The 18,817-nt window shown below is 36.2% G+C and overlaps 1 protein-coding gene and 1 long non-coding RNA gene across 3 annotated transcripts; both read right to left on the reverse strand.

The window, feature by feature from the left end:
- Positions 1–34: 34 nt before the first annotated feature.
- Positions 35–13,336, reverse strand: LOC145214445 (beta-1,3-N-acetylglucosaminyltransferase lunatic fringe-like). Of its 2 annotated transcripts, none has more exons than XM_080082973.1 (8): positions 13,085–13,336; positions 12,766–12,814; positions 12,648–12,690; positions 10,837–10,899; positions 10,268–10,388; positions 4,371–4,471; positions 2,452–2,617; positions 35–1,347 (listed from the first exon to the last, which is right to left on the reverse strand). In XM_080082973.1, exons 1-8 carry the CDS (start codon positions 13,334–13,336, stop codon positions 1,198–1,200), a joined length of 945 nt encoding a protein of 314 aa, XP_079939099.1. In that variant the 3' UTR covers positions 35–1,197. The 2 variants fall into 2 exon arrangements, with proteins under 2 accessions (XP_079939099.1, XP_079939098.1); XM_080082972.1 differs by lacking the exons at positions 35–1,347; positions 2,452–2,617; positions 4,371–4,471 and adding exons at positions 7,333–7,745; positions 8,632–8,797; positions 9,562–9,662.
- A 985-nt stretch (positions 13,337–14,321) lies between these two features.
- LOC145214460 (uncharacterized) lies at positions 14,322–17,299 on the reverse strand. Its single transcript, XR_013857055.1, has 3 exons — positions 17,168–17,299; positions 15,990–16,090; positions 14,322–15,611 (listed from the first exon to the last, which is right to left on the reverse strand). It is a non-coding gene; the product is annotated as an uncharacterized LOC145214460 (long non-coding RNA).
- Between the last annotated feature and the right edge of the window lie 1,518 nt (positions 17,300–18,817).

Here is an 18,817-nt window from a genome sequence, read left to right on the forward strand (position 1 = left end):
CAAATAAATATGTAAACCCCAGCATAACGTAATGTGGCAGTTTCTGGCATTTAATTTAGTAAAGCAACTAAAACAAACACGATGGCAATGTTTCAAACAACAATATGCTTTGAAGTGTGACGTTAAACGTACTGCCATTGAACAAATAATGCGAGCGAATAAACAAATAATGATAATTATGGCAATTGGCGTTACATATTTAAAACGCAACAGTTTAAGTAAACATCATCTCCAAAATATAAGTTAGATTCAATGAAAGAAGATGAAAGTGAAAAAAGTTGTTGCCAAAATGATTATTATTATTATTTATTAAGAAACGACAATACATTTGGTAGTGATATTCCGTATCGGCTGTACTGTAATAGACTACTGACACAGATTTGGGAAATTAAAAAATCTCAGACAAATGGACTTATAAAGAGCTGTAACTCTACATTTGCCCAGAAACAAACGAATATTGCACGGTTTACACTTTAATGTGTCGCATGCCTAACATGAAAATTAGGCTAAATCACAATTTACGGTTAGGTGAAACTGCAATATGTGGTATTCGTTGCTGAAATGAAGCCATCGTTCAAACCATGTTATAGCGGAATAGTGCAATTTAAATCTTCACACAGTACCGATGTGTAGAAAAGAATGTATAGCACATGCGTTATTTACTCAAATATAACCCGCAGTTTGTAATAATAAGCAAAATAATATTACTAATGTGTCCACTCAAATGGGTTTAATGTCATCAAATCATTAAGTCATCCATTCTTAAGATTGTATGATATATATAATATTAATAAATAAAGCTTTAACATTTGATTAAGATACTGATGATGCTGTTAAAGCGAAATATACTGAATGATGCAAACTTGGATAAATAGGATAAATAAGAAACCTATTTCATGAACGTAAATCAATTGACGCAAGGTTTATTTGAATTCACCAAGACACGTGCTGGAAGATTCCTTTAAGGTTGAAAAAACTGGGATATTCATTAAGGATGAAAAACGGGTTTGTATACATATAATTGAATGCATAATGTATCAAAATGCACGGCATTAAAAATGCAATCTGTCCTGGATGTCAACCGCATGTAGTTGCAAGCCGTACATACTGCAGTGTAATAAAACACTTTACAAGTCCCGCGGCTAGAAATCGAATACATACTGCAGCTATAACTCCGCATTATGTTACCAACGAGAATCACGTCTTGGCCAAAGGTGCACAAATATTTTCCTTGGGATAAATGTTACAATGAAGAGACAATATTCGGGTCGGGTCTTCTTCCTTGCTAAACTGCGGTAGGGAAGCAGGAAGGTTTACTACGTTTTTTCCATTGTAACTCACACAAGCCTGAAAAGACACAAAGGAATAGAGATGAAAATTAAAGACTTGATAGAGTGATGATGTAATATGTTAAATGATGCAAAAAATCCTGATAATGAAAGCATATTCATGGGTAGTAAATGCTTGAAATGGTGATTACAAATCAGTTTTTGGCACATTTCGCGATGTCATAGACTATAAGAAAACATTATGTCATGACGTGATGAAGTTACAGGGTTAGCGCAACCGCCTTATGTTCACAAGGTTGTGGGTTCTAAACCGGTCTAACCCCCTTGTGTTTCATGAGCAAGAAATTGAGCGGCAAAGCTTCAACCCAGAAACAAGGATAGTACGCTAAACAGTCTCAGTTATAATCATTAAGTAACCCTATTATATACATACATGGGTCGTAAACTATAACCAAGTCGACGCTAGACGACATAACTAAGATAAATACATTCATACTGGGACCAGTCACAGAACACTCATCCACAAATCATAGTACGCCAGGCCCATTCAAGGCGTTATACCAAATTAAGCCGTTCTTCCAAGCATGCCCATATGGCAAGGCACATCCTAAAAAATCTAGCCCGCGGTGGGATTCGAACCCACGACAGGAGTCCTTCCAATACTCGCGCTCTAACTAATAAGCATTATCATTTTGTTCAGACTCCAACAGTTCAGTGGGCACTGATTTGCCAGAAGACCATGCCGAGAGTGTGGCAGTGTATAATGCAATCCAACCAATCTTTATCGCAGACTTTTATTCACAAACGTTGCTTTGAAGGCCATGTCCACTGATGAATCAATATATGTAAATCGTTTTCCTGTGTAGCTAAAGGCGGGCCGCAATTTTTTTAACGTTTTGTGCTGTTAGTAAACAAAACATTGTGGAAAACTGATTTGATGTATAAATGTAACCTATTGCTTTTGGCACAAAAACAAACATATTATGAAGGCAATGTGTCGATACCATGGCAAGTTGGGAACAGATATTGCACACGGTTTTGACTAGAGACAGACCGATATGATTTTTGAAGGCTGATGCCGATCTACAGCCAAACCAATCTTTCTTTCTCTTATACTGCATGTCCTCAACTAGGTAGTAAAATTGAAAGTTTAAAGCATTACCTGTTGCGTTAACGTTGACGAATTAAGGTTACCAAGTCTCTCAATGTGCGAGTGAAATAATGGAGACTCCGTCATTTGTGTTCCAATCAACTTTGTTGCAATTAACCCAATTACGCAATCATCTGCAGCACCAGCAGCTTGGCATGTTCTCGAAAAAAAACCGTTTCTAAAAATCAAATAAGTGTTGTCATTTCTTACCACTTTTTAAAACTATCTGAGAAGGATGTAAATTATTTTCCACTTTCTAAAAAAAGTCAAACTTATGCACTACTTAACGTTTATTACTGAGAAGTTTACCCACGCTAAGATTACCATAGATTTATAACTGGGATCAGGACCGAAAGGTCAATGCAGACCTGTGATCCAGAGTTGTAAGTCTATAAGCGGGGCTTTTCGGTCGGTTTCGGGCTTTAAAAAAATAATTTAACTGAGCAGTCAGTTGCTGGACTTGACCAAATGTCACAAATAGCTTAGTTTATGACCAAATGTCTATTGCGTTTGTTGTCTTGTTTTTTTGCTAAGGCATCAATGTATAGGCCTGTCAATCGAACTTTCGGGCCTAAACGGGCTTCTTAAAAACGATTCGGGTTCGGGTCGGGTTGGAGCTCCAGTTTCAGGCCAGTTTACAACTCTGCGGTGATCACGACACATCCATATATAAATCACAGTACGCCAGACCCATTGAAGGTGCCATACCGAATCAGTCGGTCACCAAGTATTCCCACAAGGCAAAGCGTGGGTTCAAAATTCTAGCGCGGGCTAGTTTTTTTAGCCTATACGCTTTGCCACACGGAAATACTTGATGACTGGCTGATTCTGTATGCGCCTTCAGACCTTCCTGCGAGGTCCTTAAGGTTTATGTAATAAGATCCAAGGACCTCCCTGGTTTGTTTTTGTTTGGCGTATGGTTTTTGTTTATTTTATAATTGATCGGTTTGGTAAAAAATTAGGCTGTTTTAGCATTGGCTACATAGAAAAAAGCCATATTTGAAATGTCTATAAAAAAATAAATCATTTGAACTTGAGAATAAAACCTTTTAGATCGTGTTTTGTATGTATTGGGGTATTTGAAATTGCAAAAAAAAGAATTTGGATCTCTGTGACATTTTTGGGATAAAAAATTTGGACCACAAAGGGTTCAATGGGCCTGGCGTACTGTGATTTACCCCTTTTGGGATCAAATTTACCTCCAAAGTGAATGACTGTTGTTTAACCTTAATGCACGGATCGACAGTTTCTAAAAGCGTTTGGCCGAAACCACACGTTTCCAACGCTCGAAAGCACTTGAAACTAACGACAAGCCGAACCTTGCCTTTATGAGTGGATAACAGTTGCCTTGTCTAATCAAACAACAGCCACGCTGGTCGTTTGTTGCTTATATAACTTCGTAATTTAGAATTGCATGACTGTTCAACACCAAAAATTAATAAACGAGGATATCCTGCTTTTAGAAAAATCGTTAATTCGTTTCTCATTTGCAGAGGCGTTGAATTACTCACACATGTCGTATGGAAATGACAGCAGGCTTTGGATATTAAAATGAAGTTAGTTTTTGGAACCACTGGTGTGGAAAATCAACTGCAAATGTCGCACATTGCGTTCATTACTTTATCCAGAAAGCTCGCAAAACCTGACCAAACCAAGTATGCATGTATTCTAGCAGTAGCCTAAATAAAAAAATAAAGGCACTGTTCAATTTCGTTTCTGTCGACTTATTTTTCCAGCAAATGTAGACAACTTCTGTCGACTTATGTTTAGTAACGAAACGCAGGCGTTCTACTGATATTTCCAAAGGTATGAATCCCACCAAGTTCTATAACGCATGGTGGAAGATTGAGTTATAATATAATGGATAGAAGTCCACTATATTCAAAAAAGGGTAGAGGAAGTCATTTGATGATAAAGCAAAATAAACTTACCCACAATAAGGTTCCATTTTTATAGCAAGAGGTCTTGAAATACAAACTCCACCCCCACCTGTCCCAAACTCGTAAACATACCACCTCGTTCTATAGCGTGACTATAAACAAACGACGTTACATCAATCACATTCGAAGACACAATAAAAAGCACTAAAACGTGTTTTATTTTGTAAGGTACCTGAAGGTATATAGGCCCGGAAGGTAATAAGGCCCACTGCTCATATTTTTTTATGTGCCACAAAAAATGCTTCCGTTTTGATGTAATTTTAAAATATATATATGTACTTAAAATGATTTTTTTGTTTCGGGCAGTTAACGCAGTGTCGTAGTGATTTCACTTTCACATTCTTCTTTTATGATTTACCCCTAAGTTATTTTTGAGATAATTTTTTAAGTCACAAGGGATAACGATGGCGACATTATGAAAATATTAATTATCCAACGGTATTAAAATTGTTTTTGATTTTACCTTTATCGCAAAAATAGTTAAATGCAAAGATACCCACATACGTCGCATTTATTAAAATGTTTGTTAAAACAAATTTCACACGCTAAAAAACTATATCTTTCTGGTGCTCCAGTATATTTCTGCTCAGTGTTATTTCAACATTTGCACAACTAATTTTTACCCATATAAAACTATTTTTACTTATCCGACATTTAGTATTAACTATACAAGCTGTACTGAATGGAGCAAACCTGCTGAACTGTATTGTTAGTCTATCATTCTGATCCCTAATGTCCCTCGGATGTTCGCCATGGCGAAGCATTACTGAGCTCAAATAGTTAGGCACGTATATGGCAAATGCAAGCACAAATCCTTGAGTTAAATGACAACGAAAATACCATGTTTAGAAACCGGAAATTACAGCATTTAACGTCTGACGCGCGCAGACAACGCAAATTCCACAATTTGTCAAATCTACTATAGGATTAGTTTCTTTATGTGTTGTAGAAATTTGTTTTTATCGGATTAAACTCCACTACAAACTGAAGAGTTGTTTTGGTAAATTTCGACCCAAGTCTGTAATGTTTTGTTCCACCCAGTGGATAAATCTTTTAAAAATTCTGATAATTTTTCTATATCAGATTACTGTTAGGCAATTTGAACATATTCATTCTTATCATACGTTACATGGTTCCATTGATACAGGCACTTATACTAACCAAATTGACGACCAGAAAATATGGCTAATATTTAGGAAGGTAATTACTGATTTTTAAGTCAAACTATACACCAAAACAAACACTTTTATCTTCCTTTTATCACAAAGTGATTGCGCACGCTTGCGACAGTCAAAAAAATTATTTCAATTTAGGGCAGGAGCTTGGCTGAATGGTCCGACCGCCTGACTCATATACAGACATAAAAAAACTAACCGTGTTCTGCCCCCGGGAGTGCCTTGGGTTCGAAACCCGTGAAAAAATACTTCAGTTTCAATTTATACTAATCAGTATGTTAAGATATAACTACCAAAAGGGTCACTGAACAAATCTATCATCATTGCAAAAAAACAAATCATAAGTATCGTGGTGTATACCTGTTTAAACAGATTTGTCTTAAAACTGCTTGTTTGCACTAATATAGCAAATCGGTAGTGTTTGTTTTTTGGGGGGGAGATTTAACCAGCCGAATTTTCTAGACTTAAAGACGCACATGATACGCGTCATAAGACACCAGTAGAGCGCGCACTGCGATACAGATTTATGACTCAAAAGTCATTTGTGTAAGTGTATTTACATGCTTAGCATCATATGCCGCTAAGTGACGCCACAAAACAATATTTTTCAGACGTTGCCCAATCACAGAACTCGGCCGAATGGTCCGGCGCGCCTGACCCACATGTAGACATAAAAAACCTGATCGGTATTCGTCCCCGGGAGCTTCCTGGGTTCGAACCCCGTGAAAAAAATCAACAAAAAAATCACAATTTCTGCTTTACCGTTTTGTTGCGATATAGTCCCAAAATGGGAATTTGGATTTACAAAAAATTATCGTCTTTAAAATGCTAATCTTTTTCCACTAACATCGTTTTGACATAAACACAAGCAAAGCTGATTAGGACATGCAAAACAGTTTCCCTCTTCAATACATCACCAAAGGGAAGATTTCGTTTTTAGAACTAAAGCGCCTTTGTTTTTAAGCTCCTGACCGTATAACCGAAAAATTCAATATAACCGAAAAAATCGAATCCTAAAACCAAGCGAAAATAACAATAAAGTCATATAGGACACAGTGAAAATTGATAGTGATTTTAAATAAAGGAAATGCGAGACTATTTATCATTCAACTCCTTCTGACCGAATATTCCCCACTTATTGTTTAATGCATATTTTTGCTGTAAAACTTGTCGACAGTTAACCAAAAAAGGCCAGGGTGGTCATTGGCGACTTTGTCTACTGGGTCGCGTCGCAATCAATAGGCATTGCTGAAAGTCGTTATAGGCGTTTGTGCAAGAAGCCAAGCCCAAATTTCGCAGTGACACTTAAATAAATACATTTGTTTACGCGCACTTTACTGTACAATTCATTCTGTGTTATTCCATACATTTGAAATACAGAAACCTCATAAAATTGATCCAGTTTTGCCAGGGTGCCGCAAACTATTTATCTTTTTGACAGGGTGCCGCAAGGTCAAAAAGGTTGGGAACCACTGATCTAGAGGAAAAACAACGACTCACTCAGTTTGGCAGCCAACACATGGTGGTATTTTGTAATGGACACTATGAAAGCACACAACAGAAAAAAAAATACATGTTTGATTTTAGGTAAGTGACGTAATTGCAGCGATAATATTCTAACAAAAACACGTAAATACCAAATAAAATGCCGGTATAAATTACCACGATAAAATTAATCATACTTTTGTTTTGTAAATCGCCAATGCCAAATTGGTATATCAAACAAAAAAACTTAGGAAGTAGTTTAAATTTCTTTATTTGAAAATAAAATTCTGTCCAAATATTTAGCTTAATGCAGAGGTCTGCGAATATAATTAAAATGATAAATCGCGGTCCGCACCTTTATAACGCAAGGCGATTTTACTTGCATATCAAATATATGCCTTTATTGAGAGAACAACTTAAAGAGCAATCTGCGTTCTATTCTAGACGCATGATTGCCAGGAAGCACGTAATGCAGTGTGAAAACACTCTACAAGCAACGGGGCATGGAATCGAATACATACTGCAGCTATAACTCCGTATTTTGTTACAAACGAGAATCAGGCCTGGCCAAAGGTGCACAAATATCTTCCTTTGGATAAATATTGCAATGAAGAGACAGGATTCGTGTTGGGTCTTCTTCCTTGCTAAACTGTGGTAGGGAAGCAGGGAGATTTACTACGTTGTTTTTATTGTAACTCAGACAAGCCTGAAAAGACAGAAGGTACAGTGGTGAAAATTACAGACTTGATAGAGTGATGATCTAATATGCTAATAGATACAGAATTTAAAACGTCCAGATAATGAATGTTTGTGTTTCATGAGCAAGAAATTGAGCGGCTATGCTTTAAAGTAGAAATAAAAAAATAATAACTTACGTTAAACAGTCTTAGTTAACATTATTAAGTATAACTTTATAATTTGCATACAAGGATGTAAATTTACACCGAATCTACATCAGACGTAAATCATGGACATTTTCATTTTGTTTGGACTCTTGTAGTTTTGTATCCCATTACACGAGTTGTTGTATTGAGCTCATGGGTCATTCGAATTATGTGCTAGTAAACGGACGTCAACCTATTAGCCTACAGGACTTTAGTGAACAAAAGTCTATAGAAAACTGGTTAAACCTATTACTACTGGCAAGAAAACAAATATTGTATAAAAGCAATGTACTGGTGCAGAGGTAACTTAGGACAGCGCTAACTCTATTGACCTAAAAAGGGTCTTACCAGGGCAGCAGGGGACAAGAATATCTGCCTCCCGCCACTAAACGGTATCAAAGCAAATCTACGTTTATAGTTTACGGAATACTTGATAGGTAGAGCGAAGCACAGCCTTTAAACTACACTCTTTTGTAACTTGGTCGAACAACCACCCAACGTTTGCATTTGGACTTTTAGCCGTTAAAAAGGTGCAAATTTAGCCCTTTAAAAAACACCGCAAACAAAATATCGGTTTTATTAATCGTTTATCGGCCTACTTAACCACCGATAATCGGTATCGGCCATATCAAAAATATCTCCAGTCAAAATAGGGCGCAGTGTTGACAGCCAAACATTTTTTGGTAAACTAAGCAATTAAAGTGTTACCTGTTGTGTTAGCGTTGACGAACTAAGACTACCAAGTTTCTCTATGTGGGAGTGAAATATTGGAGATTCTGTTAGGTTTGTTCCAATCAACTTTGTTACAATTAACCCAATGGCGCAATCATCGGCGGCGGCAACAGCTTGGCATGTTCTCGGGAAAGTTCCGCTTCTGAAAATCAAGTAAGTGTTGTCATAAGAATGGAAATTACTTTTCACCTTCTAAAAAAATTCAAACTTGTGCACTACTTAACGTTCATTAGTGAGAAGTTTACCCTGTTAAGATTAAATTCATAACTGGAATCAGCCCCGAAAGATCAATGCTGACAGGTGATCCAGAGTGTTAAGTCGGGTATCGTATCTGGGCCAGATTCGAGCTTAGGTTTCTTCCAAAAACAGGCCTGATGGGGGTCTGACTTTACACTTTCTATTAGAACTTTTTTAATTTAACTAGCTAAGTAGTCAGTTGCTGGACCAGACCTAAACGCTAAACGCATTCTTCAGAACCTAATTGTCTATTGTGTATGTTGCCTTGGTCTTTCCTGAGGCTTTAATATTTAGGCCTGTCAGTCAAACTTTCGACCCAAACGGGCTTCTCAAAAACGATTCGGGTTCCGGCCAGGTTTCGGGCTTGTACTTTTGGGTTCGGGCCGGGTTTATATGTCAATGCACAGGACTCGAAAAGTCCCGAAAAGACTTGTGGGATAGAAGTAGAAGTAATTGCAAGTAGACATTTCATTAAGGTAAAATGTAGTTTCTGTCGACTTTTATTTAGTAAAGAAACGCAGGCGTTCTGACCATTTTTCCTAATGAAGGTCTCCATACAATCAAATCCTTTCTATTGTGGAAAGCTACGTTATTATGTACAGCAGGCCAGGTGGAAAATTCAAGGAAGGTTAGAGGAAGTTATTTGACTAAAAAGCACAATGAACTTACCCACAATAAAGTTGCATTTTTACAGCAAGAGGTCTTGAAATACAAACTCCGCCACCACCCGTTCCAAACTCGTAAACGTACAACTTGTTTTTGTAGCGTGACTGCAAAAAAACAACGTTACATAAAAATCACTTTCAAAAACATAATAAAATGCACTAAAATGTGTTTTATTTTGTCCAAATTGATAGAAGATGGAATCTTCGACATGTCTGTAAGTTATATCACAAATACAGTTTAAACTGTTTCTCAAACCTCAGTGGGTCAAAATATTACCATGTTCTCTCAGCCATGTTATATAAGTTATACATTCGTTTCACATTTTCGTTTTTTTTTTATTTCGGTACACCATGAGGTGTTTCGGTACAAAACAACTTCTAACCAATCAACGTATTGTATTTGCTTTGTAACTATTAACTTACTACTGATGGGCAATTTAAAATCAATTGGTTCTGTAAAGTTGTAAGCGAGTCTGAATTTCTCGCCCAAACCCGAATCGTTTTCAAGAAGTCGGTTTAGTCCAGAAAGTTTAATTAACAGACTGTACATGAAAGCCTACAAATATTACTTCTGTACACAGCACAATATGAACAAAATATGTACAACAATAGCCATTGGCTCAAGCACGACATTTTTAGGCCTGTTTTTATAACTTTATAAAAATGAATTGTTGTTCTTGCAATTTGTGTAGTAGATTAAAACGACATACCTTAAAATTCGGTCGACTTTTTCGACCAATATACCAATCTTTTTTGTCGTCAAACTGATCAAGATAATTCACCAAACTTCCAACGTTTACGTAATTGTCATCATCGAAGTGACACCACCACCTTCAAAAATGCAAAGAAAGTTAAGAAGCCTCAAAACCCACGGAAAGTATGTCTATGGAGACTATAATATACATTTTCCTGAATTTTTTTAAACCCAAATCTAGTTTTCAGATCACTTTGAAACAGTTAACTTTTACCACAAGAGTTGTATATATAAAACTATAGGTTCATTGTGGCCATTACATTTATTCTTCAGCAGCTGCTATAGGATGTGCAACCTCCGGCCGGACGAATTTTAACTTAGTATAAAATCACTTTCTGTTATCAAGGGGTGCGAGTCGCGATCTAATCACCATAATTGAATTAGGCCCCACAGTGAAGTTGCACACCACCGCTCTTAAATGGATTCGGCCATGACTGCATGTTGGGTATTTCGTTGTTTAGGGTTACCACCAAGCATTCAGTGAAGGCGTTTGAAGCAATTTGTCGACAAAATGTTCTCACCTACCTTTTGCTTGTATCTGCAATAAATGTATCGTACTCCCGTCCAACTTTGCAACATAAATCAACTCTGAAATAAATAAATCGATCAATAAATATATATAAGACACATAGATAACTGAATTAAATTGTGGAATCGGAAAGAAAATAGTTTCTGAGTAATGTGCTATACGCTCTACAGCAATGATATTTTAATACAGCCTTGCATTTGCGGAAACGTTTATATAATAAAACATGTCGCTTTTTACGTCTGTTTGGGCCGTTATATTCCCTATTAAACTTACAAATAGATCGGTGTATAGTGTTCCAATGCTACATAGTAATCGACAATTGAAACGTTGCACGTATAAATCCCAATTAAACGACAAAACAAAATTTGAAAACGTTTAAATATACCCCGGAACTACAAGACATATATCAAAAACAATTAAATGCAGAGATCATTCACAAGCAAATAGCATAGTTCGTGTAAGCTTCGTTGAACTTGAAAACAGTGTTATTTTCTTTACACTGGCAGCCGAGGGTTAGGCCATACCTAAAAGTATACAGACCAGGAATTCATCAGTATGCGAGTATTGATCACAGTAATATTGATTTTAAGCGTATGTAAGTGTTTGTAAAAAGGTCGTTTTCGTGACTTAGTGAAACGGTTTTGGGTGGCACGTTGTAAACTGAGCCTAACCGTAATTTATTCATTGTATTGAGTCTTGTATTCGCTTTAAGTAATTACTTTTAAAGAAATTTACTTGACTCGAGCAATCGTCGATACAAGTACTTCACTCGAGTGTGTTAAAGTTATGTTTTTTTATAGAAGGGACTTGACTTTGCCTGAATTTTACCTTAAGAATACGAATAATTACGAATAACTCGAATTGACTTCCGAATCTTACGCTTTTGGTGAAGCGTCATTGACTTTGGTATCAGATCCAGCATCAAACTCGAATTAAATCAATATTAAATTTGTTTGATACAAGAGGTATTTTCGAGTCAAACTTGGTAATCAGACTACTTCTCAAGCAACAAATTTTACCTTCAGTTTGGCAATTAAGTGCAAACCTCTAAAAACCGCTTTAAGATGCCAGATTTCAATGTGAGAATAATTATTTCACGTATAGTTCTACTCGAATTTAATCATATCTCCTTAAAGACCGAAAGCTCTCCAAACAAAATTTAAATGTATTTTTTTATGTTTCAATTTGTCTATGTACTTTCACCATAAATTCTATTCACTTATTGCCATATGCTAACAAACATGATAATAAGAAGCATAAGTGGGTGGTACAAACAAGCAACAGGGTGCCTAAAACCTGGCGGGAGCCAATGTGGTTGCAAAGAAGAAAAAAATTAGTTTGTGTAACAGGCGTAAATAATTGAAACGTGGTTTTGAGCGTTAACAGAAAACATATCCTAATACCCAAACCTTAAACCCATTAAATCGTCCGTTTTGCGTTTAGTGTACGGCTAATAAAATGGCAATATTCCAAAACAGATAAATAAGCTATTGCTGCCAGGCATAGTATTCCAAATCGGACTTTAAAAGTGTATCCAGCCATCCACGCAACAGACAGAAAGTCATTAAGGAGATTCAAATTACTTCAAATAGTGTTGTTTCACGTTCAAAGTAAAATATGGAAGCTATAAGCAGATGCTTGTACACCCTATTGCTAAACAAATTTGCTCTATATATATACTTGATAGTGATTGCGAACTTTCCAACAAACATGACAAATTCACGCTTTCAGTTTTAGCCGTTTAAAAAATATAATGCAACAACATATGCAAACGAAAGACGAAAAGTACCAAAAGCGAATTACTTACAGGCCGTGGCTTTTTCCGCAACCGCTTTTAATCAGTTTGTTTCCTACAGAACCAAAAAAACATGATCAGATTTGGTCAGAAAGTTTGTGTAAATCAATGTCATTTGAACGTTACTTACCACTTTTCTTTTGATATACTGCGTCCTCGCTGTCTGTGATAAAATTTATCTAAAAAAGAAGAAACACTCTGCTTGTTAATTGCACCATCAAACAAATTGTGGAACAATTTTATCGTAGTGCGAACCTCATTAAAATGCAATATACATAATTTACAAGATATACCAATCTCAAATTTATGTCTCTCGCTCCAACCTATCTAACATTGTATGTTTCAGGAGTGGGTTTGTGAGAAAGGAAATTACCAGCCACCATGTACAAAGTTAACCCTACACCCAAACCTTTATACACTATTGACGAACGTATGCACAATTTCCATACCTGGCCATTGGTTTGAATAAACCAAGTCTTCAGTATTAGGTCGATTCTAGTACTATGGAATTTTTCGCTAGTTTTAATCGTAAATCCAATGTCGTCGACTGTCAACTTTATCCTTTCTTCAGACGTTTGTCCTTTGGTTGGCGCTGGCGTAGATTTTTTAAATATATGTTGAATGAAGGAAGAAAACATGTACCAGCAGACACCTAAAAGGCTAAGCGCTAATAAAAACGCGATGTAACGTATTATTTTCATCCTAGCTGGTCTTGTCGGCGCAACATGCACTAACAGAACAAAAACAAACCAATAAAATAAATTAAAATACACACGTTTGATTCTGTGGAAAAAAACTACGCTTTTTCTTAACTCCTAATATTACACATCAGCTTCTTAAGAATGTTGTATACAAACAATTTTTGATTAATTTAACATTTTTATTTAATGAACGGTAGCTGTTCCAAACTGTTTTCGACCTGCTGCGCTAGTTTCTTGCCCCAGACAGCGCAACTCGCGAAAAAAATCTGATGATTTTGACTTTTGTGCCACGCCAATCCTGTGTTGTGTAGCACCAAACTGTAATTAAACAAATCCTGCACATTCAAATAAATATACAATAAAAATAACATACGGGTACTTAAATTTTCCGTAACGAACTATGCCTTTCTATGAGCCTTCTAATAATCATCAGTTTAAACGACTGTATCTATTCCTGTTTGTCAAACGAAGGCTAAATCACGAACTCGACTTGACTTTCAACTGCGCTGTACAAAACAAGTCAAGCTCAACGGTGCTCATTGGTTCATTGCTCGGCAAAATTGGGCAAACCCAAAACCCATGACTTTATGAAAAAATACGTTACGCTGGTTGAATTGTAAACATTGACAGGCAAATAGAGTCTCAGTACAGACTAAGAAAAATCCGTAAAGGACCAGAAGGTTTAATAGGCCCTTCTGGACAATACAACCGTTGTATTCTAGTTGAAAACAATGTGCAGTGCACTAGGAGGATACAAAAATAAATCCGTGAACCCAATAACATAATGTTGCAGTTTCTGGCATTTAATTTAGTAAAGCAATTGAAACAAACACGATGGCAATGTTCCAAACAACAATAGGCTGGAAGCTAGATGTTAAACGTACTGCCGTTGAACAAATAATGCGAGAGAACAAACAATCAATGATAGTTAGAGCAGTTAGAGTTACATATGTAAAACGCAACAGCTTAAACTAAACATATTCTCAAAAATATAAGTTCTTTGAGCCTTTGATTGCGGCTCTTTAATGTTGCACATACATTTCCCAATCTTGCAGTTGTTTGACCTGATGATAAAACAATGCATTCTAGCACGTATTAACAATAGACTGACCGTTTGTAATAACCAATGTACATTCCGCAAACCGAAAAGAACATTATTACACAGAAGCGTGATAGCTTGTGCATTGTAGTCAAATATATTGTCAGATTTAAGCTGTAAGTCAGGGCTGACAATAAAAGCATTTTACGTTTGACTAGCAATAACTGCAAAGTTTAAACATGTGTCTCTTATCTGTAAAGCTTCGCTCAATCGTTACAAACTAGCAATTTGAAACGTCACTACGAAGCTAAATAACTTTCCCATCATATCAGCCTAATTTCAAACACCTTGCACCCCAGGTGGAGACTCACAGTTTTACCACACAACAATGATCATTATTTGATAGCGTACACTACATTGTGTGTGAATAAATTCGTTTTTGATTTTTTGTGTTGCGGCTCTTTTCAAACTAAGCTTTGTAATACGCGGCTCGGACATGAAGCAGGTCTGGCCACCCCAGCTATATAGCGAAACAGTGCGATGTAAATCTTAAAACACACAGTACCGCTGATGGGAGCGGAGAAAAGCATGTAGCATACGATATTTACCCAAATACAAACCGCAGGTAATATTGACAAAATAGTAATACTAATGTTTCACTCAAATGGGTTTTATTTCATCAAAACATTAAGTCATTCATTCGCAAGATTGTATGATATCTATAATATTAACAAATAAAGCTGTAACAAACTCTATTTGAAAAAGATACTGATGATGCTGTCAAAGCGAAATATATTGAATGATGCAAATAAATAGGATAAATAAGAAACTTATATCATGAAATTAAATCTTCTGACACAATGTTTATTTGAATTCACCAAGACACGTGCTGGGAGATTCCATTAAGGTTAAAAAAACTGGGATTTCCATTAAGGTTAAAAACGGGTGTGTATACATGTAACAGATAATTGAATGCAAAATGTATCAAAATGCACGGCATAAAAAATGCAAGACATCCTGTATATTAACCGTATGTAGTTGTAAGCCGCACATACTTCAGTGTAATAAAACACTTTACAAGCCTCGCGGCTAGAAATCGAATACATACTGCAGCTGTAACTCCGCATTGTGTTACCAACGAGATCACGTCTTGGCCAAAGGTGCACAGATATCTTCCTTGGGATGGAAGCTCGCAAAACCTGACCAAACCAAGTATGCATGTATTCTAGCAGTAGCCTAAATAAAAAAATAAAGGCACTGTTCAATTTCGTTTCTGTCGACTTATTTTTCCAGCAAATGTAGACAACTTGGAAACATAACATGCATGATATTTTGTTCTCAAATTAAATTCTTAACACTGGTGAAAAATTGAACTGCAACGCATAGCCCTGCAGCAGTTGGAAGTGAGAGTTTCATAAACGTTAAATGTAGTTTCTGTCGACTTATGTTTAGTAACGAAACGCAGGCGTTCTACCGATATTTCCAAAGGTATGAATCCCACCAAGTTCTATAACGCATGGTGGAAGATTGAGTTATAAATATAATGAATAGAAGTCCACTATATTCAAAAAAGGGTAGAGGAAGTCATTTGATGATAAAGCAAAATAAACTTACCCACAATAAGGTTCCATTTTTATAGCAAGAGGTCTTGAAATACAAACTCCACCCCCACCTGTCCCAAACTCGTAAACATACCACCTCGTTCTATAGCGTGACTGTAAACAAACGACGTTACATCAATCACATTCGAAAACACAATAAAAAGCACTAAAACGTGTTTTATTTTGTAAGGTACCTGAAGGTATATAGGCCCGGAAGGTAATAAGGCCCACTGCTCATATTTTTTATGTGCCACAAAAAATGCTTCCGTTTTGATGTAATTTTAAAATATATATATGTACTTAAAATGATTTTTTTGTTTCGGGCAGTTAACGCAGTGTCGTAGTGATTTCACTTTCACATTCTTGTTTTATGATTTACCCCTAAGTTATTTTTAAGATAATTTTTTAAGTCACAAGGGATAACGATGGCGACATTATGAAAATATTAATTATCCAACGGTATTAAAATTGTTTTTGATTTTACCTTTATCGCAAAAATAGTTAAATGCAAAGATACCCACATACGTCGCATTTATTAAAATGTTTGTTAAAACAAATTTCACACGCTAAAAAACTATATCTTTCTGGTGCTCTAGTATATTTCTGCTCAGTGTTAATTTTCACCCATTTAAAACTATTTTTACTTGTCCGACATTTAGTATTAACTATACAAGCTGTACTGAATGTAGCAAATCTGCTGAACTGTTAATTGTTAGTCTATCATTCTAATCCCTAATGTCAGTCGGATGTTCGCCATGACGAAGCATTACTGAGCTCACATAGTTAGGCACGTATATGGCAAATGCAAGCACAAAGCCTTAAGTTAAATGACAACGAAAATACCATGTTTAGAAACCGCAAATTACGGCATTTAACGTCTGACGCGTGCAGACAACGCAAATTCCACAACTGGTCAAATCAACTGTAGTATTGTTTTCTTTTTTGGTTGTACAAATTTGTTTTTATCAGATTAAATTCCACTACAAATTGAATTGCTTTTTTTTGTGAAATTCGACCCATGTCTGTGATGTTTTCTCCCACCTAGTGCTTTTGCAATGACGCCACTAGCCGCTTGGGAGAAACGTCACACTTTCTTATGCGCTTGAACATATCATTTAAAAATTCCAATGATTTTTTAACTCAAAAGTGACATTCAGGTAATCTGAAGATATATAATATAATAGCTTTTACCTTTCGTTTCATGGTTTCATTGATGCAGTCACTTGTACTAAGTAAATTGGCGATCAGAAAAATGACTTATATTTAGGAGGGTAATTACCGCTTTTAATGTCAAACTATACACACCAAACTAAACACTTTTATCTTCGTTATATCACAAAGTTTGAACCCACGCTCGCAACGACCAATACCCAGGTTTTTTTTATGTTTGTATGTGGTTCAGGCGCACCATATGTTTGGGTTGAGTACCCAGCGCCCACTCCCGACAAAAATGTCAAAATAAAAATGACGCTATGTGGCGCCACATACAAAAGGTTGAAATTAACTCTTTTTTTAATTTAGGAGCTTGGCTGAATGGTCTAGCGCGCCTGACCAATGTACAGACATAAAAAACATGATCGGGAGTCGTCCTAGGAAGTGTCCTGGTTTCGAACCCCCTGAAAAACTATTTCAATTCAAATTTATACTAATCAGTATGTTAGAAAATAACCACCAAAAACGGTCACTATTATCAATGCAAAACGGAAAACATGTTGGAAGTATCGTTGCGTTTTCCTGTCAGTTTGCTACCATTCGTGTTTCTAATGTTTTTTTTTGGCTGTTTTACGTTCAATTATCAACAAATTTGGCTTAAAACTAACTTAAATGAAAATTACCACAATAAAATTCATCATACTTTTGTTTTGTAAACGGGTCTGACAATATGGTATCAAAAACATTCTTAGGAATAATTTTGATGTTCTTAATTGAAAATGAAATATGTCCACATATATAGTCTAATGCAGAGGTGTGCAACCTTTGGCACTGTGGGGCCAAATACAATTACCATGATAAGATCGAAGGCCTTCGTAAATTATAACACAAGGCGGTTTTACTTTTGATTCTTGCAGCGTTATTGTCAAGAAGCAGAAAAATAGCACAAGGCAAATTGATCTACTCAAAACTATATAACAGTTGGACTCGTTTGCAAGTACATTTGAAATGCAAGCTTCTCTGCCGGCCGCACAACCTTTAATCAATGGGCCGCATTTGGCCCGTGGGCCGCAGGTTGCACACCCCTGGTCTAATTGGATGTGAATGTTTTTCGTAAATAGCATTGCAATAAAAATAGCCTTGCTCGTTAATATGCTGTCTATCCCCGTCACACCTTGTTTGTTTGCGCACCATTACAACACAATCCTTGTTCAGGTTAAAAAGAAAAACGCTTTTCTTTGACAAATATGATTTACCTTCGAATCAATAGACTACGTGTTTAACGCAACGCACTCTCCGCGTCTAAGTCAAAATCTACCCGGCCCAACTTAAATCCGTAACAGACCAGAATATTTGATTGGCCCTTGCGGACAATACAATAAGGTACCTGAAGGTATATAGGCCCGGAAGGTAATAAGGCCCACTACTCATATTTTTTGGTATACAAGTAAAAACGTTTCCGTTTCGATATAATTTTTAGATTTATTCAAACTTATAATGATTTGGAAAGTTTTGGACCTGTAAGTTCTGTGTATTAGTTTCTACGACCAATCCAAATTCAAAAGTGTTTTTTACAGCTTTTTATTATTTATTTATTTTAAATTGTTACAAAAATAAAAAGGTTTTGTTGACGAAATGAAATCTTATTAGGATACATCAGAAAGGGGTCATTTTAGCTGAATTGGAGCG

The sequence above is a fragment of the Phallusia mammillata genome, chromosome 2 (genome assembly GCF_965637545.1).
Source record: "Phallusia mammillata chromosome 2, kaPhaMamm4.hap1.1, whole genome shotgun sequence".
Lineage (NCBI taxonomy): Eukaryota > Metazoa > Chordata > Ascidiacea > Phlebobranchia > Ascidiidae > Phallusia > Phallusia mammillata.

Coding starts and splice junctions, on each gene's coding strand:
- LOC145214445 (XM_080082972.1), bottom strand. CDS start 13,336: ATGAAAATAATACGTTACATCGCGTTTTTATTAGCGCTTAGCCTTTTA. Junction 12,691..12,765: donor AGTATATCAAAAGAAAAGTG/GTAAGTAACGTT, acceptor TTGGTTCTGTAG/GAAACAAACTGATTAAAAGC. Junction 7,746..8,631: donor CGTCAACGCTAACACAACAG/GTAACACTTTAA, acceptor CTGTCTTTTCAG/GCTTGTCTGAGTTACAATAA.